Source organism: Paroedura picta, chromosome 7 (assembly GCF_049243985.1).
Source record: "Paroedura picta isolate Pp20150507F chromosome 7, Ppicta_v3.0, whole genome shotgun sequence".
NCBI classification, from domain to species: Eukaryota; Metazoa; Chordata; class Lepidosauria; order Squamata; family Gekkonidae; genus Paroedura; species Paroedura picta.
In genome coordinates, this window is record NC_135375.1 from 100,832,900 (window position 1) to 100,857,576 (window position 24,677).

Genomic DNA, 24,677 nt, shown 5'->3' on the forward strand with positions numbered 1-24,677 from the left:
TTTAAATTATGAGGTTCCAGAGGTGAAAAGCAGAGGTGGGGATGGAAGGTGATCCCTGAATTGATGAGCTACTGGTGATAGCCTCAGACCATCGACAGATAAGACATTCTGATGTTCTCTGAAAACTTTGAGGAGGGAGGTGTGCTTATCTCACCCAGGGTCACAGCAACCATCTCTGAGCTCCTAAATCACCTTGCCTGACCCTGATAATTTCATCAGGGAAAAATTATTCTTGTCTCTCTCTTTAACACTGTGTCAAACACACCGCTGTACTTCGGCCTGGGAACCAAACTGACAGTGCTTGGTAAGTTTTCCTTTGATGGGTTGATTTATTATTAGTCGAGGGCACAATCCACAGAGGAAAGCTTCCGGTGCACCAGGAGTGGTTTAGGGATTTGCAGGGCCTGTAGCACCAGAACCCGTTTAAGGATTTGAGGGGCCCTAGCAGAGTACAGCTGCAGCGGGAACAGTCGGACTGGGGGCAGAAGGGCCCTTCCACAGTGGAAAAGGGGATCAGTCCGACTGACCTTAAAGAGGGAGATTGGGGGAGGGGGAGAAGCTACAGCCCTGCTCCATGGGGGGAGAGGCAGTGCGCAGGACCCCTGGAAACGCAGGGCCTGTAGCATGTCCTACATGTGCTACATGGATAAACCAACCCTGCTGTGCATGCTCTATTAAAATGAACAGGAGCCTGCTCCTGTGGAATTTCATTTCATTGTACAAGTTGGAATTTAGCTCTGGAAGACCTTCCCCTATGTCTTGGCCTCTCCCTTGAATCCAGAATCTAGGGACAAATTCCTTGCCAAGATAATACCCAATATACACTTTACTTCTGATTCTGGCAAACTCACTTGTTATCAAATACTGATTCCTATGTTTCGTACTGGACGGCACTTTTTGCTCTGGCTGCCAGGAAGATTTGAGCTAAAACACTTTTACAAGTGTTTACAAGCCCCCATCTTGATCTATTAATTTTACATATCCTAGTGATCCATTGTTTTACCTTTACTGTTCTCCTGTACTAACCGGAGAAATACAATTTTATGTCTGTATTTTACAGTCTAAAATTGGCTTTCTAAAGGCCTTTGGCCATACATAATAAATATTTATGTAACTATCCCTGGGCCTTGTCCAAGAGAATTCCCCCGGGGGCTGCTAATATTCACTTGAAATGAAAAAAATATGTTCCCTGACCTTAACCCTACATTGAACAGGATTTAATTAAGGTGTGTCAGAAACAGCACTGATTTGGAATCTAAAGGTACCTTGATTTACGAGCTGAATCAATGAACAGAATCACCATTTCATCACGAAGGGGCTAACATCAACAAGTAATAAATTCACATTATTCCTAGTTGAGGGAGAGATGATCATGGGCCCAAAGCTCCATCCATCAAACTGGCTTCCCCATCAAATTCTTCTTTCCCACAAACAACGGTTCCTTCTTTGGCTTTTAATTTAGCTACTGGGGGGCTGGTAGAGGTGGTCTATTTGGCCCACCGTCCCACGGTGGTGGTCTTTAAGGTTAGGATGTATGGTTAGAGGAAGAAGACAGAGACTGGGTGAGGGAGGGTCCATTTTAGGTGGCGATTTTGCCGTTGTGCAGCTATTCTGAGCTCCATTTTGGCAAGGGAACTCAACTCACAGTTCTCGGTAAGAGAAATCCAACATGTATTTTTTTTTTCTCCAGCCCAAATTAGAGTGGATTAATGGGGATAGGTCAGCATGGCTTAAGGGACCTTCTAGCATACATCTTTAATTGTCTGTAATTAGCTATGAAGAACTAGGAGTATGTGCTATAACCACCTTCAGTTTGAGGAATGCTGTTAAGTCTGAGCAGAGCCTGGCTTCTCTTGAATGTCCTCAGATATTTTGCCTGAGGAGGAATCTCCACATTCTGTCTGCCTGTGGTTTTAGGCAAAATCTGGGGGGTGCTTTTTGATGTATGGACTACCCTCCTCCCCAAATAAACTGACCTTCCTTCAGACCTTCACAGATGTTTTGCCTGAGGAGAAACTACTAAATGTTTACTTCAGGTCAACAGCAAGTCTCAGATTAACCATTTGAGGGTCAGGACATATTAGTAGAAAGTATATAGGGGTGTCTTGAGGAAGTCCTTTTATTCTTTCAGGGCTGATTTGCATGTCTATTAAGTACATCTTGATTTCTCTGCATTGGATCGCTGCACACTGGATGGCTCGTGGTTGAGGGCTTGGTGTCATAGTGATCCACTGTAAGCAGAGAGGATGGCAGGAGATTTCAAATGCAACATAGGTGGGTGGATTGGGGGAAGGGAGAGGCTGGATCCTATCAGCTTGAAAAACAGTGAGGATGGGCCACTTTTGACCACTGAAAACAACGGTCCTGCCTCTATCCTACCAGTTCGCTGAACAAAGTTTGATCCCTGCATCCAGCCAAAAGAAGCTCTTTGTCCAACTTAAGTGGGTCTTCCATTGGAAGAAGAAGCTCTTAACTTGGAAGAAGGTTCCCTAGGCTCCTAGGAGGCTAGTTGGACCCACACCATTGGGCCTGGGGATGTTAGGTTCCATGTGGGCGAAAGCCATGGGGGACAAGGGCTGCAGTATGGAGAGAAGTCAAGCAAGATTGAGTGGGAAAGCTGGTAAAAATCCAGCAAGGAAACATCCCATGCCTTTGTTTTCTATCACCAACACTCTCCAGAACCAGCTTGGTATAGAAGTTAAGAGTAGCAGCCTCTAATCTGGAGAGCTGGGTTTGATCGCCTGCTCCTCCACATGCAGCCAGCTCGGAGACCTTGAGCTAGTCACAGTCCTGCTAGGCTCTCAATTTTGTCCACATCTTTTTGAAATAAGACCTCCAGAATTATACACAGTACTCCAGTACTCTAAACAATGCAGCATACAGCAGGACTGACATCTTACAATTTTGATGTGATGCCTCTGTTGATACAGCCCAAGACTGCATTACCTTCTTTATCACCACATCACACTGTCTGCTCATATTTAGCTTACCAAATACCCCAAGTTCTTGTTAACACACACCACACTGCTATCCAGAGGAAACATAATTTCAACATGGTCCCATCACCAAATCACGTTCTTATCACCAACCAGGAGGAAGCACATGTTCCTGTCTTTTTCCTTTTCCTTCCTTACCAGCCCTGGACTGATTGTGGGTGGAGATCTCTGATGGAACAACTTTCTAACTGTAGTATAGCAAAACATAAGCTTCCTAAGCAGGCCGTGCTATTATAGGTTTCATTCATCAGCCAGTTGGCTGTGCAAGCGGTGAGAGGGTATACTTTGGAGCAGGGACCAAGCTGACTGTTTTAGGTAAGAAAATCTACGTTCTCAAGTAACTCCAGCTTGAAAAGCCAAGATTCTTTGGCTCCAGTGTTTTATGTGAATTCATCTAGGTATACTGTGCTGCATGCGATAGCCGTTAAAATGCTTGTGCTAGGTCTTTCTCAGTGGAATAATCAATGGTTAGCACTTGGCTCTAAAACTGTAGCACCCAGGGAAGAGGGTTATTTTTATGGTTACCATCAGCCCAGGAAGACCAGAAATCATCCCCTGACATCCAGAGCCCATTCAAAGACCAAGACTGATCAGGGAAACAATGAGCAAAAGTGGAACATCTTAAACAGCCCCTAGGAAATACAAGATGGCAGAAAGGGAGAAGCAGACAATATGTCAGCCTGGGTAGATGAAAGGGTCATAAACTAAAGGGGTGAATATGGTCAGTTTGTGGACTTGTGCTTTAAATCACAGCACCGATGGCTGCATTTTAAAAATTGGGGGAGGGGGGGGATGAGAAACATGTAGATCCACCCTCAGCTTGATCAGCCTAACTTATGGTGAGAACAGAGAAGGTCTTTTTCAGACAAGTGAAGCAGTTATAGTAGATTCTGCAATCAGGGTCTGCAAATGAAAAGGTATTTCTATTTTTGGAAGGAGAGAAGGGTCCTGTGGCCATCTGGTCTACAGACCACATTCAATTTAGCCATGTGAGTATATATGCTAATGTGACCAGAGCCAGTGGAGTGTCAAAGGTAGATTTTGGGATCTGGGCTGAGAGACCTGGGTTCAGCTGCCCATTCAGTCCTAAAGCTCGCTCTACAATTTGGGCTCGTCTTGAGTCAAGCCTTAGGCTGCATCCATGCTTCACTGAATATTGTGTTGTAACAGCCATTTGCAGTTGGATTCTCCTGTGTGGACAAAGCCACTTTGCAATGGTTTGGATATTTATAGATACCAATTTTCCCCATTGGAGAGCCAGCATGGGGTAGTGGTTCGGAGCAGTGGCCTCTAATCTGGATAATGGGGTTTCATTCCCTGCTCTTCTGCATGCAGGTGGCTGAGTGACTTTTGGCCAGTCACAGTTCTCTCAAAGCTCCCTCAGCCCCCCCTACCTCACAGGGTGTGTGTTGTGGGGGAGAAGAAGTGTAGGGGATTGCAAGTCCCTGTTCCCTGTGAGGTAGAATAATAGAATCACAGAGTTGGAAGGGGCTATACAGGTCATCTAGTTCTTTGCTTGAAGACTGCCAGTGAGGGGGAGCTGACCACCTCCTTAGGTAGCCTATTCCACTGCTGAACTAGGTGGGAGTGAGGAATCAAACCTGGCTCTTCAGATTAGAAGCCGCCACTCTTAACCACTACACCTCTCGTGTGGTAGAGTTGCCCCAGTCCTTGATAAGTGACATCCGTTTTGATAGCATGGCTTCATGCTGTGGAATACCTCTCCCCTGAGCTTTGGTCAAGGAACTCGACTGACTGTTCTAGGTAAACAGCGGGTGATATGGGATGGGTTGGAAGGGTTGTTCTTCTGGATGTTCAGGGGAGATTTTTACCATGTGCTAGGCTTTCAAAGTTGAATTTTAGTAGGGAAATGCCCGAGACCTGCTAGTCAAGAGTGTGGGGTTTAGACTGGAGGTCCCGTTCAACTCTATGATTCTATGATTCTTTGATTCTAAATCCAGATGGAATTGCTGATCTGAGTGACCAGGGTAAATGAGAGGATGATGAAGAAGAAAAGCTGTTTTTTTTTACAGCCCATAGGAATCTAAAACCAGCCTACAATTGCCTTGCCTTTCCTCTCCCCACAGTAGACACCTTATGAGGTAGGTTGGGCTGGGAGAGCTCCGACAGAACTGCTCCATGAGAACAGTTCTGACAGGACTGTGACTGGCCCAAGGTCACCCGGCTGGCTGCCTGTTGAGGAGGAGCGGGAAATCAAACCCAGCTCGCCAGATTAGAAGTTGCCGCTCTTAACCTCTACACCAAGCTGGCTAAAACAAGATTCCACTTCCCCCCAACCCCCAGGGACTCATTCAAGGGAAAGTGAAATATTCCACCAACTACTTGCCTGGCACTCCCCTGAAGCGATGCTGGGAACACGGTGAATAAGCCAGCGCTGTGTCGCCATGGCTTCAAGAAGGAGATCCAAAGCTGTTCCTTTGTAGGCTCAAAACCAGCATGTATCAGTAACCAAAGGGTGGATCGGAGCCTCCAGTTTGGCAATGCCAAAGTGAGCAGGTTTGCTTACAGCGGTGACAAGCTGTGAACCAGCGAGAAGCTGCACTTTGGACGAGGGACACGGCTGACCGTGCTAGGTGAGAAACGTGGGGGTAAATCCAGCCCTGCAAAGCAGCAAGCCGTTTATAATTATTGGGATGAAAGTGGGAGCTGATGCTGAGAGAGAATCATGGCCGCCTTGAAGCCTAGCCTGTGGATTCATGGCACAGAGGAGATTTGATCCAAGCAGGGTCCTGTAGATTGTACGGTTCTTCCATTCCCTGGAGAGGGTCAGTGGAGAAAGCGCTTATATGCGATCAATGGTGGGGCCAGGGTCGGCCTCTGGAGGAACCATTGGGCCCATTCTACATACATTGGATAATGCACTTTCAATGCGCTTTTGCAGCTGGATTTTCCAGTGCAGAACAGGATAATCTACTTCTAAAGTGCACTGAAAGAGCATTATCAAGAAGGACATCGATAAAATTGAAAGGGTACAGAGGAGAGCAACGAAGATGATCTGGGGCCAAGGGACCAAGCCCTATGAAGGTAGGTTGAGGGACCTGGGAATGTTCAGCCTGGAGAAAAGGAGGTTGAGAGGGGACATGATAGCCCTCTTTAAGTATTTGAAAGGTTGTCACTTGGAGGAGGGCAGGATGCTGTTTCTGCTGGCTGCAGAGGAGAGGACACGCAGTAATGGGTTTAAACTTCAAGTACAAGGATATAGGCTAGATATCAGGAAAAAGTTTTTCACAGTCAGAGTAGTTCAGCAGTGGAATAGGCTGCCTAAGGAGGTGGTGAGCGCCCCCTCACTGGAAGTCTTCAAGCAAAGGTTGGATACACACTTTTCTTGGATGCTTTAGGATGCTTAGGGCTAATCCTGCGTTGAGCAGGGGGTTGGACTAGATGGCCTGTATGGCCCCTTCCAACTCTATGATTCTATGATTCTATGATTCTATGAGTGTACGGAATGGGCCCAGGGCTGGAAGGGGCAAAATCTTTTCAAATATGCATTTGAAATAATTGTCATCATTTAAAGGGTAACGGGGTGAGGGGACCTGCATAAGACCACAGAGTCTGGGTTCTAGAATTTCCAGACTCCAAGGATGTTCTGCTTGATATCAGGGGCTGTGAAAACTGAGCCGAGCTGCTGCTTTAAATCACCGCCCCAGTGGCTGAAATCTGTTTCTTAAAATCCCTGGGGGAAAGTAAACCTGTCCCTCTACCCTTCCCCTGGTCTGCCAAACTGTGGTTTATGGTGAGGATAACAGGGAAGAAAATTACGGCTCCCTCCTTGAGATCCCTGGAAGGAAGGTTGATTTGTCACGAATAAGATTGGAGGCACAAGTCGTCCGGTATTCTTGCATCCAAAATGGTTAGATATAGAACATTAAAGAGAAAGCCCTCAGCAGCGTAGAATACCGTCCCCGTGCCGCAGGAGTACCTTGACGAGAGACATCCCTTTTTGAGAGCACACCTTCATGCTGTGCCAGCAATTACCCTCTGCATTTTGGCCAAGGGACTCGGCTGACTGTTCTAGGTAAGTGGGAGGCGACACAGGGTAGGATGGAATTACGGTTATTCTGGATGTTCCGGCGGGATTTTTACCAATAGGCTTGACTTTAACAAGTTGGATTTTAGAAGGAAATGCCTGAGAGTCGCTGGTGAGTCGCAGACCAGTGTGTGGGTTTTGGAATGTGGAGAACTGGGTGGAATTGGGGCTCAGCTGCAAGGCAGTGTAGGGTGGCCAGGTTTCCCCTGGTGACCGGCAGGGGATGGGGGAATCGAGTTGTCATGTCCAGGCTGGGAAACTCCTGAAGATCTCGGAATGGAGCCTGGGAAGGACAGGGACCTCGGTGGGGGGCAATGCCAAAGAGTCCACGCTCCCAAGCATCCATTGTCTCCAGGGGAACTGATCTCTCTAGTCTGGAGAGGAGCTGTAATTCTGGGGGGACCCCCAGTTCCCACCTGGAGGCTGGCATCTCTACCTACATAGAATCATAGAATTGGAAGGGACCTCTTGGGTCATCTAGTCCAACCCCCTGCACTATGCAGGACACTCACAACCCTATCGCTCATCCATTGTAACCTGGGGTAGTGGTGAGGAATTTTTAAAAATTCCCCAGAGACCCTTGGAGGGGAAATTGGTATGGGGGTAAGTAAAATGTTCTGGCAGCTTCTTTGCCAGTACCTCCCTGTTGTGATGTCGAGAATATGGCAACAGAGAGGAATAATTTGAGCCAGAAGCTGTGTTGCCCTTACTTCTGGAAGGAGATCCAAACTATGGTCTTCTGTAGGCTAAAAAGTGCCATTTTTAGTAATAAAGTGGAGGTGCAGAACAAAGATTCCTTAGCAATGTCAAAGTTCTCCAGGGAGCAGGTTTGCTGACAGGGGTGACCCGCCGTGAAGCAACGAGAAGCTGTACTTCGGACAAGGGACACGACTGACCGTGCTAGGTGAGAAACGATGCCCATGGGATGCCTGTAGGACAGAGGGGCACGTAGCCTTTAGGTGACAGATCCTATGCAAGCTGGCATAGCTTTATCATTGTTATTATTATTGGCAACTGGGAGCTGATGCTGAGAGAAAATGGGGGGTGAGCTTGAAGTCCATCTAATGCAGGAGTGGCCAAAGGGTGGTCCTCCAGATGTCCATGGACTACAATTACCAGGAGCCCTGCCAGCACTGATAAATGTAGTCCATGGACATCTGGAGAGCTACTGTTTGGCCGCCCCTGGTCTAATGGATTCTTGGCACATAGGAGATTTGATCTGGGCATACTGCAAGGGGCTCATGGTAATTGTAGTCCATGGGCATCTGGAGAGCCACCGTTCAGCCACCCCAGTACTAGGCTAACTTGGGGTGGGAAACCCCACAGCTCTTCTCCAACTCTTGACTTCTGATTTCAGCTTTGGCACCTGCTCCAGAAGTCACCATGCAGGGCAAGCCCTGGGCCTAAAGTAAATGCATACGACATGTGCAATAAGGGGAAGGGGCTTAAGTGCAAGATCTGCATCATTAAACCATAAGTGCCCCAATTCCCATTGGGCTGTGCTTGGAGGACGCGCTGCCCTCTGCTCTCCCGAGAGTAGGTTTGCCTATAAGTGCGTCCTGATGTGCTCAGCCGATAGGCTTTATTTTGGACCAGGAACGCGGCTCACAGTACTAGGTAAGGATTTGCAACAACAGGGGGCACAGAAAACCCTTTTGGGGAGGAGGCTTTGAAGGGGGGGAGTGTATTTGTGCTATTGATGCAATATTGGGCAGAGGAACAACCAGGGGAGCTTGCCCGAAGACCACAGAAGAACTGGGGTGAGGGATGGGAGAGGGATGTGAAGAGGTTCTTCCCTTTGCATGAAGGATTTATTACTGGAAGTGGGGTAGCTAGGTCCCCACTGGCCACCAGCAGGGGATGTGACGGGTGAGGTTGCCAGATCCAGGTCTGGAAACTCCTGGAGATTAGGAAGTGGAGCCTACAGTGCTGTAGAGTCCACCTTCCAAAGCATCCATTTTTCTCCAGGGGAGCTGATCTCTGTTGTCTGGAGGTGATCTGTAATTCCGTGTGATCCCCAGGTTCCACCTGGAGGCTGGCATCCCTCACTGGAACATTTCAAGAGGCAGAGGTTGCACCTCAAAACTGAACAGCTGCATATGCGATTACGCCGTTTAATATCTCCCAGGGACACCGATGTTTGAATCCTGAGGATGAAATTCTGGAACGGTTTTCAGCCTGGTTTCTGGGCAGCTGTGATGGAAAGTTGTTTTAAGGCTAAACGGTGTGCTGGAACTGACCGCGGTCCTCAGCTGTGTTGGACTGCATAGTGAGCAGCTGTTGCTAAATATCAAACACACAGTCAGGTTTCAACAAAAAAAATTTCCCAAACAAAGGTTGTGTAATGCCATGGAAAGTGCCAACAGGACCCCACTGACTTATGGCAACCTCATTGGGCAGGGATGGCCAAACGGCAGCTCTCCAGATGTCCATGGGCTACAACTTCCATGAGCCAGGGGCTCATGGGAGTTGTAGTCCATGAACATCTGGAAAGCCACCATTTGGCCACCCCTGCACTATGATTTTCAGGGGCAAGAGACATTCAGAGGCGGATTGCCATTGCCTGATTCTGCTCCTACTCCTGAGTCTGGTTAGTTTGCCTAGTAAATGTACACAAACCTACAGTTTGCTGCTAGAAATGGACAGACCCTTTAGCTTATGGGGGAAGTTCCCAGTAGGCTGCTACTCCGATCCAAGTGGCCCATGCAAGGCTAGCAGCCCTGCAGGGTTTATTCAGCTCAGATAGCCTCAAGAACGCTGGCATAGTCATCGTGGTGGCCTCAGTGGGTCTCTGCGACTCTGTCCGTGCCACTGTGGCTGCTTGGCTCTAGGCAAGTAGAAAATGATATGGGGTAGGCTCAGATTGCTCTAGGCTTGTTCCCTTGTCCCAAGCCGCCCTGATTTGTTGCCCTGGGCATTAGAGAAAGAGAGAAAATAATTTTTGAACTGCAATATTCCTCTGTGCGGTGGCTATGAACTGCACTTCGGAACTGGAACCAGGCTCACGGTCTTAGGTAAGATCCTTGCCAGAAATTCAGAGGGGATACAGTTTGGCTGCTTCTCTCCTGATAGGCGAGTTGCAGTTTTTCTAAGCTTGGGAGGGTAATCTTTGGAAGGATAGTTACTAGGGTCGCTAGCTCTGAGTTGAGAAATGCCTGGAGATTTTGGGGCTGCAGCTACGAGTGGGCAGTATTTGGGGCAAGGAGAGACCTCGGTGGAGCATAATGCTGCAGGGCCCACCCTCCAAAGCTGCTGTTTTCTTCGTGAGAACTGGTCTCTCTAGTCTGGAGATGAGCTATGATTCCAGAGAACATGCCCAGGTCCTACCCGGGAAATGGTATCCTTGTCTGCTACATGTTTCTGATGGACATCTTATCCCTGCACACCCCCCATTTCTTCCAAATGTGTGTGTGTGCGCGTCTGTGTGTAGGGAATAGCTCTGATAACAATCCAGAGGAGGGCACAATCCAATCGAAATCCCCCTAAGCAGTTTTCAATCTTGACAATGAGGAGTCAAGCATGTGGAGCCATCCCTTGCAATGAAAACCGTATGAATTAAGAGCTTGACTGAGGTTATGAGTTTCCAGTGAATAGGGACTCTTAAAGGGGAGCTGAAGCCAACCTGAGTTCCCTTGAAAAGGCATGATACAGTACTTACAAACCTCTCTTTGGAGCATTCACATGACATTTTTAGGCGTGCATGAAAAAGAACTCCAGGGCCTGCTAAAACACCACATGTGAGACAAGCCTTAGAAAACCTTATTAGGTGTCAAATCATGTGATGTGTGCTTTGACTTCTAGACGAACAATATTCTTTGGAGTGTGTGTTTCCAGGTGTAAACATATTTGTATAGACAAGCATATTTGTATAGACAAGTCTTTGGAGCAGACTGTGGAGGAAACCCTGAAATATTGTTCAGGCTTCGAAGAATCCCAGAAATGGTGGCATGCCCTTTCAGAGAAATAGGTGTGGGAGCCAAACAATCAATCGATCCATATGGCACAATAAAGGTAGAGTCACTCCGAATCAATCCTTCTTGCTGCAGAAGGAAAATTAAAATCACCCAAAATCCAAACGGAAATCGCATTCTGTGTAGAGGGCAGGGACTGAATCGATCTGGGGCTGGAATAAAAGATCCATGCAGTTTACACCTAGGCCTATACAGCAACGGTAAGGTAAAGCGGGACATCATTGACCTGGGGTGGGGGGGCTCTTGATTAAAATTTAGTCTATATGGAGCAACAAAATTTTTCATAGAATGCATAGAACGCAAAAATAGTATTGTAATATATATATATTTTACTTTCAACATAAGTACAATTTGCCAGTTGCCCCCAGATGTGCCTCCAAAACTGGGACAATCTGGTCACCTTAAGCAACAGGGGAAGGGGGCTTCAGTGAGGTCTAGTGATGTCAGTGGCCACCTGAACCTCTGGGAAAGGCTGCAGAACCCCCTGGATGGGAATCCCTGCTTTGGAGAGGAGCTGAGGTTCTCAAAATGGTGGTCTGAACCCCAGCATGGGTCGTGACAAGGGTTGAAAGGTCCACTCCGGCCACCTGTGGGGGATGGGGAATGTGGTTGCCTGGGGAGGTCCACCTGGAGGTTGGCACCCTTAATCCTATCACCATCTTCCTGCTCCACTGGACAAAGCTGATATATTGATTCATTTGTTAAAATGGCCATGCCCTATCTTTCCTCAGTTTGGAAACCTTCCTCCGATCAGAGGTATTCCAGAGGCTTTACTCTTGGAAGAAGGGTCACGTACGTTGCAGGAAGGCTCCTTGGGCTGGAGAAGGGCTTCTCGGAGGATGGTGGGACCCACCCCAGAGGTTCTTAAATTCCCTGAAGAAGACCCACTTCCAAATTTTCTATGCTTACGAGGACCCATTTGCAAAACAACTTCATATTACTTTCCCCTCCTTCTGTCAACATAAAAAATTCAGGAAGCTCACATCAGTAAACTCTTTTGTATTTCACTTTTGGTTTTTTGAACTTAGCATTCATGATAAATCGATACATTGCATTACAGAGGAAAATCCTCATTTGCCTCCTCTTCCACCTCTTGGTGACTTCCTTCTTGGCCCTTGTGTCTCCACCTGTGAGACTGTCTTGACTAGGGATGAATTACAACTCATCTCCAGACAACAAAGATCATTTCCCCTAGAGACAATGGCTGCTTTGGAGGGTGGACCCTATTGTACCCCTCTGAGGTCCTTGCCTTTCTCAGGCTCCATCCCCAAATCTTCCGGAGTTTCCCAAACTGAATTTGGCCATTTCCCTTGCTGGTGGTCAGGAGAAATCTGACAATCCTAGACAGGATCTACCATACTGTGTTAAGAACTGATCTCCACATGCCTAGATTTCCCTCAGTCTCCCACTCATGGATGACCATTTGGACCCTGTCAAGTTTTGTGTCTGAGGTGATACCAAAGTGAGAGGAAAGTTCTGTCAGCAATGTTGGAACTATAAATGTCCCTAAGTGATCTGGGACCACCATAACTGCAGGTCTGCCTCCTCCCATATAATCCCCAAAGGGTGTTAAGATCAAGCCAGAAGAATCTGATTAGGTTCCCTGGTTCCAGGAAAATTAAATGCGCCTCAAGCAGAGCCAGGGCCATTTTGACCCTGGCCCTGGCTGGGTGGAATGGGCTCCCAAATGAGACCAGAGCCCTGTGGGACCTCGAACGGTTCTTCAGGGTTTGAAAACGGAGCTGCTCCACCAGGCCTATGGTTGAGGCCCAATAAATACCAATGAATAAAACTGGTCTCCCTGTCCAAGGCCTGTTCATCCATCTGAGGCTGTTAAAAAATGACTCTGTCCACTTCCCCTCCTGCCACTGAAAGATTAGAAACAGGCATCGAAGGGCAGAATTATTTGAGCTAAGATTTTAATTACTTATTGTAGACTAATATTTTGTTATAGTGTCATGTTGCTGATGTAAGCCACGCCGAGTCTGTAGAGGTAGATGGCAGGTAACAAATATAATAATTATTATTGGTGTAATGGTTAAGAGCAGCAGCTTGTAATCTGGCAAACTGGGTTCCACATGCAACCAGCTGAGTAACTTTGGGCTAGTCACAGTTCTCTTAGAGCTGATCTCACAGAGCTATCTCAGCCCCACCTCCCTCACAGTGTGTCTGTTGTGAGGAGAGGAAGGGAAGGTGATTGTTACCGGCTTTGAAACTCCTTCGGGTAGAGAAAAGTGGCATAGAAGAACCAACTCTTCTTCTTCAGTAATATCAGGGCTCTCTCAGCCTCACCCACCTCACAGGGTGTCTGTTGTGGGGAGAGGAAAGGGAAGGCGAATGTAAACCCCTCTGAGACACATGAAGCCTACTGGGTGAGCTTGGGCTATTCCCAATTCTCTTAGAGCTCTCTCAGCCTCCCCTGCCTCACAGGTCTCTTGTGAGGAGAGGAACGGAAGGCTAATGTAAGCCCCCCTGGGACACATGAAGCCTACTGGGTGAGCTTGGGCTATCCCAGTTCTCTTAGAGTTCTCTCAGCCCCACCTGCCTCAGAGGGTCTCTGATGTGAGGAGAGGAAGGGAAGGGAAGGGAAGGTGATTGTAAGCCCCTCTGAGAGACATTAGGTCTACTGGGTGAACTTGGCCCAGTCAGAGTTCCCTCAGAGCTCTCTCAGCCACTTTGAGACTCCTTTGGGTAGTGAAAAGTAGGGGTATAAAAACAAACTCATCTTATAATAATAATAATAATAATAATAATAATAATAATAATAATAATAATAATAATAATAATAGTCTCACCAGTGTCATTTGACCAAGCTATATGTACAAAGAGACCCTCAGTGAACCACCAGTTACTGTGCCATGGATGAGAAGGATCTCTTCAGTGCTGCTATGCCTTAATTTGTTTTCCAGAAAACGGACAAGAGCCCACACCCCCGCAGGTGACCATCTTTGCCCCCTCCCAGAAGGAGACTGAGGAAAAGCAAGCTGTCACCCTTGTGTGTTTGGCCAAGGATTTCATTCCAGACCACATCAGCATCACCTGGCACCTGCATGACACAGAGATAACGGAAGGGGTAAAGACAGAGGAGTTCTCCAAATATCACAATAAGACAAAGAGCTACTCCTTGACCAGCCGCTTGAGGGTCTCCAAGCTCGTCTGGGAGAATTCCCAAAACCAGTTCCAATGTAAGGTCAAATTCTATGTGAACGACACCACTGAAATCTATGAAAGCACCATCAGTAGAGAAGGTGAGTGGGACGTGGGTAAGTTCTGTTAGCAAAGCTCTGATCCTGCTCACAGAGAGCGATTCCGCACGAGTGGCACCCCTCAGGGCTGCCGCCGATGCATTGTGGTGGAGCTGCATGCTACACTGCTTTCTGTGTCCCCACGGGGGACACATTTCGGTGGTGGATCCAATCCGCCCTGGATCTGTGCATCCTGACGGACACAGCCTGGGCAGAAAGGTTCCACTTTGCAGGGGGATAGCGAGGGGGTTTTATTTGCAAATTTTAAAAATGCTCCACAGCACCATGAAGCGCTGCAGAGATGACTGGGGCATATTTTAGCCCTGCTGGAATGCCATGGATGGGGAGGCCCCTGGGGCAGCTAAGGGATCATGGAAAATAGCCGCATTCCCTTAATACAGGGCAACGGTGCCCTGAAGCACAGCATGCTTGGGAGAGGGCCAGCCTGGCGTCACCGTCATGTGGAAGCAGGGATTTGCATCATGACCTAACATTCCACGGAGGTCTCCCATCAAAATCATAACCAGGGACAGCCCTGCTTATAGCTGCTGAGATTCCACCAGCTTTTACCCATTACACTTTAGCCCTATTTTCACCCATGAGGGCTAGAAACTTGGCTTTAAAGAAGCGAAAACGAGAGCTGTGAAACAGAAGAAGCTGATTTCTGCTCACACCTCGCTGTAGAATCATTAATGGACACAGTCTTGCCTGTGGATCTCTTTAAACAGTTTTATCTAAAGAACAAAATTTTAAACGCTTCAATTTTCTGAAACCAGCGTGCAAGCAAAGTCATGTTCTGACTTTTCCATTATTATTATTCTTATTTTGGTCTGTAGTTCATGATCTTGCCAAGTCCTTGAGAACTGCAGAATTATCTTTGCAGGATTCTTGCTGTTCCAAGCAACACTCTCTTTTGAAGCTGGGCTGGTATTATTTGCTCAATGCAGGGGTAGTCAAACTGCGGCCCTCCAGATGTCCATGGGCTACAATTCCCATGTTTGCTGGCAGGGGCTCATGGGAATTGTAGTCCATGGACATCTGGAGGGCCGCAGTCTGACTACCCCTGGCTCAATGCCCCTTACCTCTAACCCATCCTGGTACCATCAGTCCCAGCAATAGCTAATTTGGATTTTTCCCCTTCTGCTTTCAGGTTGTGACACAGCAAAAGGTAAGTCCAAATCATCCTTCTCTCTCAACAAAGGGGTGTCAAAGTTCCTTCTACCATTCAGTCATGATAGTTCAAAGCAGGGTGGGTTTGTTCAAGAGTGCTTAAACTGAACAGGGAGGGATCATCATCTTGGAAAGCCCTTTTCTCTCCCTTCATGGAAAAGATACTTAAAAAACAACAACATAAGGTGTTTCATTTCATCTCACCTCATGCCATAGCCTGAGAGCCAGTTTCGTGTAGTGGTTAGGAGTGCGGACTTCTAATCTGGCGAGCCAGGTTTGATTCCGGGGACCGAGACTGGTCCGTAGATCAATCGGTACCGGGCTGTGGCTCCTCCTCCCCGGCTGCTGCCTCGGGGGCTGCCCTGCCACTCTGCTGCCGGCTCACCTTTGGTGCTCTCCAGTGGCTGCCATGGCTGCGGCTCCCCCTCGGTGTGGCACTGTGCAGCTGCTGCTGGCAGTGCCCCACAGTGGGCGGCGGAAAGTCAGGGGGTCTGGCAGGAAAGCAAGTGGAGCAGGGGCTCAGGTGGCGGCAACATCCCTCGGCAAAAGACTACCCCCCCCCCGGGCCACAGTAAAATTGTCAAGCATTGAGCGGTCCCCAGTGATAAAAAGGCTGGGGACCACTGTCCTAGAGTAGTCACAAGTTGGGTACAAAATCCCAGCTCTTCTTCTTCTTTGCAAAAAGAACCATCAGGGCATAGGATTGCCAACCTTAAGGGGGTGGCTGGAGATATTCTGGGATGACAACTGATTTCCAGGAGTCAGAGATTAGTTCACCTGGGGGGGGAAATGGTCACCTCGGAAAGTAAACTCTGTGACATTGAAGCTTCTCCTCAAACCCTGCCCTCTGCAGGCCCTACCTCCCAAATATCCAGGCATTTCCCAACTTGTGAGCTTGCAACCCCTATCAAGACTCCTGTTTGTATGACCGGTGGCATTTGGCCCTCAAATGCCCTGTGTTAGAAATAAGCCCTAGTTGGGTTGACCAACAGTCCAGTTTGGCAACACAACAAGAGCCAGCTCTTGTTAACTAATTGGGGAAATGATTGATGAGCCACTTTCATGGAGGTCTGCCGGTACTGAATTAAAAACTGAGCCAGGCCTCGGAGGTGCTGATATTACACAAAGGCTGTTCAGCCGAGAACAGGTAAGAAGTGCCTGGCACTGCCTCACCTGCCTTGCCCCAACCAGGCCCAAGAGCCCCCAAAGAGTGCTCCACTCTTCTAGTGCCAACCTTTTGGCAATCTCCGGCCTCTGAGAAGTGCACCTGGGGACAGATGGATCTGAATTCCAACCAAGGCCTAGATGGAGAGTCACCCCCAAGTCACCATGGCAACCCTACTCCTACCCTGCCTTGGACCCATCCTGACCCTCCCTCGGCTTCATTCCTGCATCTCAGCCTGAGCTAGCTGACAGAGGTGTTGTAAAGATAAAATGGAGGACAGAATTACATCAACCACTTTGGGTCCCCTTTGAAGTAGAAAGGTGGGGCATAAATGAATAAATAAATACACAGAAGTGTCTTCATAGAATGATAGAGTTGGAAGGGGCCATACAGGCCATCTAGTCCAACCCCCTGCTCTACGGAGGATCAGCCCTAAGCATCCTAAATCATTCCTTGGTGATCTTTTGGTCCTGCTGGTGGCCAGGGGGATCCAGCAATTGGATATTGTATTTTCCCATCTTGTTTCTTTTTTGTAGTGTCGTATCAAAGCAATGGCTATATCGGAAGCTTTGTATACATTCTTCTCATTATGAAGAGCATCGTGTATGGGGCGTTTGTGATGGGCTTGTTCCTGAGGAAAAAGGTAAAGTGCCATTCCAATTTTTTAAAATACCCTTTGCAGTAATCTTCCCACCCCGTCCCCTGCCCCGATCACTAAAAGGAATCCCCTGTGTGTGTGTGAGATTCCGTCATGTTCCAGTGTTCTGTTCTGATCTGTGTCCACCGGAAGAACCCAAATGCTGTGATAACTTTCTATTTTGTAGGAATTTTATTAATTAATAATTTTATTTGCAACCAGCTCTTGCAAAAGGAGGGGGGGGGAGTCCTGCATACTTGAGGGACCGCCTATCTCCTTATGCCCCCCGCAGGGTACTTCGCTCTGCGGGTAAGAATTTGCTGATGATCCCAGGACCCCGGGAGGCACGCCTGGCCTCGACAAGGGCCAGGGCCTTCTCGGTCCTGGCCCCTACCTGGTGGAACGAGCTCCCTGAAGAGCTGCGGGCCCTGTCGGAGCTCTCTGAGTTCCGCAGAGCCTGCAAAACGGAGCTCTTCCGCCAGGCGTTTGTCTAAGGCCGGGTGATGGCCCGGGGCTAAGATCGGACCCCTCTCCCCAGAGGGGGGAGGCCAGTACTAGACTGACCTGGTTCCCCAGATTGTTCCACCCTATGCCCAATTATCCATCCGTTCACTTCTGCTCATCCAGTGGGCCTGTACGGGAATAGTTTTTTAATCGCCATCATTGTGACTCAGTCATTATTTTAATGGGGTTTTAATGGGGAATTTTAATGGTTAATATATTGTATTTGTATTAAAACATTGTGAACCGCCGCGAGCCGGTTTCCGAGAGCGGCGGTCATACAAATCAAATAAATAAATAAATAAAATAAAATAAGGACACAATAGCAATCAATAAAATATTATTTTGACACTGTGGGGGGGGCACGTGGTGGTGACCCAATAAAGCCACCACAGAACTCTTTCCCCTGTGGCCAGTTTTCCCATTTGGTCCTGACAAAATAAAACAAGGAAAATACAGGGAGTTATCTCACTTCAGAGCGTGTGTGTGGAGCGAATACCAATTCTGAATGCTACTCCATGCTGAAAACTTGTAGGTAGAAAACACGCAGTGGAAGGACTGGGATAGATTGGGTTGCCTACATGTCACAATTCCCGAGAAGTCTGCCTTCCTTCCTTCCTTCCTTCCTTCCTTCCTTCCTTCCTTCCTTCCTTCCTTCCTTCCTTCCTTCCTTCCTTCCTTCCTTCCTGCCTTCCTTCCTTCCTTCCTTCCTTCCTTCCTTCTCCCTCCCTCCCTCCCTCCCTCCCTTCCTTCCTTCCTTCCCTCATGATGTTCACAGGTTCCCCCATCCTCCGGGGATGTTTTCAGAATCACATTCAGAGTATGGTTATATGCCAGAGACATCCCTGAGCTAATACGTTCTCCAGCTGTCTTTGCGCTCACCCAATTCGCACAGCCTACTTATAATCAGATCTACACATACATGGCCTACTTCCACAGGGTTTGATCACTTGCAGTGGAAGGTGTGAACCAGCTCTTGCAAAAGGGGGGGGGGGGAGTCTACTAGTGGCCGTTTCCCTCCCCCCTGGTTCTTCATCTTGATCCCCAACTTTATGGGCAGCTGTTTACGCCCGAGAAAAATTCACCCTTGCATACCTGAGTTACCTGTTCGAAGCAAAAGCACTAGTTTGAATGGTCAATGTAGAAACTATTTCCTCCAGAGGAGCGCTAAGGAAGACCGGCTGTAAAGCAAGGAAGGGATTCTCTGGTGCTTTCAATAATAGGGCACAGGAGAGAATATCAGCAAGCTCAGCTTTTCTTACCCATGCCTTTAGCCCACTTCTAACAACAACTGGTTCTTTTCTATGACAGAGAGTTCAGTAGAAGGCCTTTATCTGGAAACAGGCATCACATCTGTTGGCCTCCTCCCTTAAGATCCCGGAAGAGCCCTAAGCTGGAATCAGTAACATCTGAAGAACTACAGCATTGCCAAGCTGATGATACTGAGAACTGGGATCCTCAGCTTTTTTTAAACAATTGTTTTAAACATTTAACAGCTCTTTGTTTTATGATTAAACTTTTAACGTATTTATTATGTTGTAAACTGCCCCAAGACGTCATCTGGGAGAGATAGTTACATACATCTAAATCAATGAAATAAATAAAGCAGGGGGGAGTAAATTGCTTGGAACTGCAGGGAAAGGGGTGTAAATGCTCTGGCCCTAACATCCAGTGCAGCATTTCTGAATTTTCTCAAAATATATTTGTTTTGACACTGTCTAAAGCTTTTCAGATCTGTATGAGTAAAAAAGATGCTGACCATTTTGGCCTAAGACAGGGGTAGTCAAACTGCGGCCCTCCAGATGTCCATGGACTCCAATTCCCAGGAGCCCCTGCCAGCGAATGCTGGCAGGGGCTCCTGGGAATTGGAGTCCATGGACATCTGGAGGGCTGCAGTTTGACTATCCCTGGCCTAAGGCTTTCACAGCCAGAGTCGACTGGTTGTTGTGCTAGTAACTACGACCGGCATCTTCAGAGGTAGATCACAGCAAAATGGGAATCTCTCGCCCTCTGGTAGATATATATTCCTGTCTTGCACTTTGGCTCAGAGGGATTTCCATCTTGCCGTGACCTACCTCTGAAGCTGCCAGCTACAGTTACTGGGCGAAATGTCAGCTTGGAAAACCCACAACCACCAGTTGACCACTTTTGTTTGTACATTTTTCGCCATTTTTGACTGAAAGTAAGTGTGCTTAAATCAACACCCTTAGAATCCCATTGATTTCAGAGGAAGAGCTATTAAGTTTATGGCACTGAAGTCAATAGAATTTTAAAGTGTTTCACTTTGACTGGATTGGGCCCAGTAATCTAAAAAAAAAAAAAAAAGCTAAAAGTGACTGTACTATTTTAAAAAGTGTTAAAAAAGGAAACAGGTCAAACTGACTAAAAAGAGTCTGTGACTGTATTAAAAAGAAGACACCGAAGGGGCTGAAATGAAAAGTTGAAACAACTGGGTTTGATTCCACACTCCTCCTCCATATACAATCAGCTGGGTGACCTTGTGCCAGACACATTTCTCTCAGAGCTCTCTCAGCCCCACCTACCTCACAGGGTGTCTGTTGTGGGGAGAGAAAAGGAAGGTGACTGTAAGCTGCTTTGAGACTCCTTCGGGTAGAGAAAAGCAGGTTAAAACCCCCTCCCCAAGCTCTCTTTTAAATTAAGTCACAGGCTGTTTAGTTTCTAGAATTTCTCCTGTTATAAATTATTCTCACACAAGAATTCAAATCTTCTCCATGGGCCTGAGATAATGTAAGGCAACAAATTCACTTTGATGTGGGGAGGGGAGGCCTTGTCTCATTTGATTGTGTGTTTCTTAATTGAGTTGTACATTTTTTTTCTGAATAAACTCTGTTCTTGCTCACTTTAAAAAGCAAACTATGGTGTTCCTGTACGTTTATTCCATTATCCATCATCCTTTATGTGCAGAAGTTGCTAGGTGCCAGTCTCTGGCATCTCCAGTCAATGGGTTTCAGGTAGCAAATGCCATGCAGGACTTGAGCTAGCTGGGTGACCTTGGGCTCGTCACAGTCCTGATGGTGCTGTTCTGACCAAGCAATCCTGTCAGAGCTGTCTCAGACCCACCTACCTCCCAGGGTGCCTGTTGTAGTGAGAGGAAGGCAAGGCAATTATAAGCCGCTTTGAGACTCCTTGGGCAGTGGAGAACAGGATATAAAATCCAACTCTTCTTTTTAGAATCAATCATAGAATGATAGAATCATAGAGTTGGAAGAGAACTCCTGGGTCATCTACTCCAACCCCCTGCACAATGCAGGACACTCACAACCGTATTGCTCACCCACTGTAACCTGCCACCCCCTTGAGCCCTCACAGAATCCGCCTCTCCGTCAGATGGCTATCCAGTCTCCATTTAAAAATGTCCAAAGATGGAGAACCTACCACCTTAAAAAAAAATCCTTTTCCACTGGGTTGGGAAATACCTGGAGATTTTGGGGGTGGAGGTGGGAGTGGGTGGGATTTGGGGCAGGGAGGGACCTTAGTGGAGTCTAATGTTGTGGAGTCCACCCTTCAAAGCAGTCGTTTTCTCCCAGAAATCTGATTCTTTAGTATGGAGATGAGCCATAATTCCAGAGGATCCCCAGGTCCCACCTGGGCACTGGCATCCCTAGTCACACAGCCAAGTCCTGCCAAAATGAGTCAGAGATAGAAAGAAAATGCTCCACGGGTAAGAGCTATGGCAACAGAATCGATCTTCATACAAGGACCAGCGAAGTTAATATCATTCAGGGTTGCTAGCTTCCAGGTGGGATCTGTCAAGGATTCTGGAGGTTTGTTTAGGAGGGCATCATCTGATCACTGTGGGTGGCAGGTAGTTGTGAATTTCCTGCATTCTGCAGGGGGTTGGATTGGATGACTTTTGAGGCCCCTTCCAACTCTTCTATGTTGTCCACCCTCCAAAGCAGCCATTTTCTGCAGGGGAACTAGGGTTGCCAGCTCTGTGGTGGGTAGGATTTGAGGCAGGGAGGGACCTCAAGGGAGTATAATGCTATGGAGTCTACCCCACAAAGCAGCCATTTTCTCCAGGGGAACTGTTGTCTGTCAGTTGGACTGTTTATGCACTGGAGGTTTCATGCCAGGCTGCAGGCTGGAGTTTTAGTCACCTCTTCCTGCACCCACATGGGGGAGCATTTGGCTCAGTGTTCTCACATGGGGGAGCATTTGGCCCAGTGCACCTCATCTGCCCCCGATCTGTGCTCCTGCATGGGCAGTGAAGTTCCCAGTGCATAAACGGTCTTGGAAATGAGCTGTAAAACCAGGGAATCCCCAAATCCCTAATTTGCCCTCCATAATTTGAAGTGAGACAGTCCCTTTAATCTGTGTAACTATAAACCACATTGAGTCACATGGGAAAGACAGGGTATAAATATTTATACTAATAAGCTAATCAATCCATCGATGATGCATGCCTTCTCTGCAGTCTGAGAAGGAGGCATAGAATAGGCCTGAGGCCTTCATTCTACTGTAGTGCTAAGCCTGTGCCTGGTGGGCCTGAGGGCTCATGCGGTTGAATCATACCTCCCCAGATTTCACATAGGAAGCCAGTATGTGTCTTCTCATGTCTGCAGGGAATATTTTATACAGAAAAGCTGCATAATATGGCTGTCATGGCTGAACAGTAGAGTAACAGGCTGTATTTGATCACTGGCATGCTGTGTTGTGTAGAATTTTCATGGCTTCTGACATCCATCTCTGTATAAGATGTCACAGTTCAGGCCTGCCAAAGCGCAGGAGTCCAGAGCAATGGCATTTCAAGTGCTGAGGAAGACTGTTGACTCCAGAGTGGCAGACTCAAAATCTGAGGAGAGATGAAAAACATTCAGAGGGCACAGCCACCTGTAGTTGTCTATCGCACTCAAGAGCTATGGGGATCCTTCAAAACTGGATTGCCTTGGCCTCACAGGGGTGGGGGGGAAACCCGAGTTGTAAATGATCACTGTAATAGAAGAATAACCCAATATCCAACTGGTTACAGTTCTGAGTTGCGTGAGAAGAACAGCATATCAAATTCGGAATGCAAATGGACAGGGCTCGGAGGCATCAGGAGAGCTGTGAGATGAGGGGAAAGGACATTTGACAAACATCTACAGAAGCCAATGCATGACTTTCGCCCACTTTGTTACTCGCCCTTTAAGAGAACGTGTTGGGTGAGGGGAGAGGGGGTGCGCTTCACATCACAACAGGATGTGGCTTTCACGTTGGCTCGAGAAACCCGTTCTCTTGAGCAGCCTTTACCACAGCACATGTTTCGTTATGATACAGAATAGAGGCAAACCCGTCACCTTTTCCTGCTATTATTGGAAACAGCAGGGCCCGTACGTGTCCCTCCTACGCCTGGGTTTTCAGAGCCTGTTCTCAAACTAGCTTGTCAGGGCAGGAAGTGGTTACCTGATGTTGCAGGTGTTGACTTGTTGTTTTGGAGGGTCTACCTACCATCTTAGGGCCAACAGTGAAGTGGATTCAGGCGACCTAGATTCCAGCAACACAAAGGCTCAGCAGTGTAGGCTGAAGTTCAGAAGAACACTGAAAAGATGATTGGGGGGGGGGGGATTCCAGGAAGCAAGCCCTATGAGGAAAGGTTGAGGAAACTGAATGTTTAAAACAGGAAAGTCTGGTTCCACACACGTTGGATAATACACATTCAATATGGCTTTGGAGCTGGATTTTCCTGGGCAAAACAGGAAAACCTGCATCTAAAGTGCATTGAAAATGCATTACCCAAAGAATATGATGAGAAGTGTTGGTGATGCAAGGAAAAAGTTGGTTCCTTTTATCATATGTGGTGGAGTTGTAAAAAAGATATGAAATTCTGGATAAAAATCCATAGTATTTTAGAAACAATGTTGAATATTAAATTTCCTATGTATCCTGATTATGTGTTGTTAAGTGTGATGCCAGATGGTATTCCTCGAAAGACTGAAGATCTTTTCTTCCATGCAACTATGGCAGCAAGAGTACTCATAGCTGAGCACTGGAAACAACAGGAGCTACCAAAGATAACAAACTGGTTGGATAAATTTGGAGAACTATCTAAGATGGCCAAGCTAACCAGCCTGATCAATGGCAGACCATCAGAAGAATTTAAAGAACAATGGCACTGTTACACAGATAGTAAGTCAAGACAGACAGTAAATCGGCATGCTAGTTAAATAAGGGTCAATTGTGAACATATGGGGGTTCAATGTCTTTGTATTTTTGTATTCAGTACTCTAACTTTTCTTCTTCTTCTTTATTCTATCTGATATTCTATAAAAATTAATATAAGCTGGAAATGCCAGCACTTAAAAAACAGAAGAAAAGAAAATGCATTATTCCAATGTGTGCAGGAAAAGAGGGTTATAACTAAGCAGAATAAATAAATACATGTGCAATGACTAAGGTGACCAGATTTTAACATTGGTAAAGCAGGACACCATTGACAGGGGTGGGGTGGGGGGTTCTTGATTAAAAATCTGGTCTATATGGAGCAACAAAAAGTTCCATAGAACGGAAAGAATGCAGAAATAGTATTGTAATATATATTTTTAATTGCAACGTAAGTACAATTTGCCAGGTAACCCCCAGATGTCCCTCCAAAAGTGGGACAATCTGGTCACCTTAGCAATGACACATAAATGCAGTTTCTCAGCTACCTGAAGGGATTTCAGATGGATGAGGGCAGATATTTGATTTTATGGGATCAAGTTACTGGGAAGGTGTGGTCATGTCTCAGTGGCAGAGCACATATTTTGTATCCAGAAGGTTCCAGGTTAACCCCCCCCCCCCCAGTATCGTGTGGGGTAAAAGACACTCTGTCTGAAGGAGAAGAGTAGGTTTTTATACCCTGCTTTTCTCCACATTAAGGAGATCCAGCATGGTGTAGCAGTTAAGAATGGCAGCTTCTAATCCGGAAAACTGGCTGACTCCCCGTTCCTCCACATGAAGCCAGC

The 24,677-nt window shown here is 47.2% G+C and overlaps 1 gene segment (V, D, J or C); it reads left to right on the forward strand.

The window, feature by feature from the left end:
- The first annotated feature begins 7,139 nt into the window (after positions 1 to 7,139).
- Positions 7,140 to 20,607, forward strand: LOC143841939 (T cell receptor beta chain MC.7.G5-like). The segment is given in 6 exon segments: positions 7,140 to 7,156; positions 7,902 to 7,948; positions 13,925 to 14,263; positions 15,411 to 15,428; positions 17,132 to 17,238; positions 19,045 to 20,607. Coding segments are annotated over 6 exon segments (540 nt in total).
- The last annotated feature ends 4,070 nt before the right edge of the window (positions 20,608 to 24,677 follow it).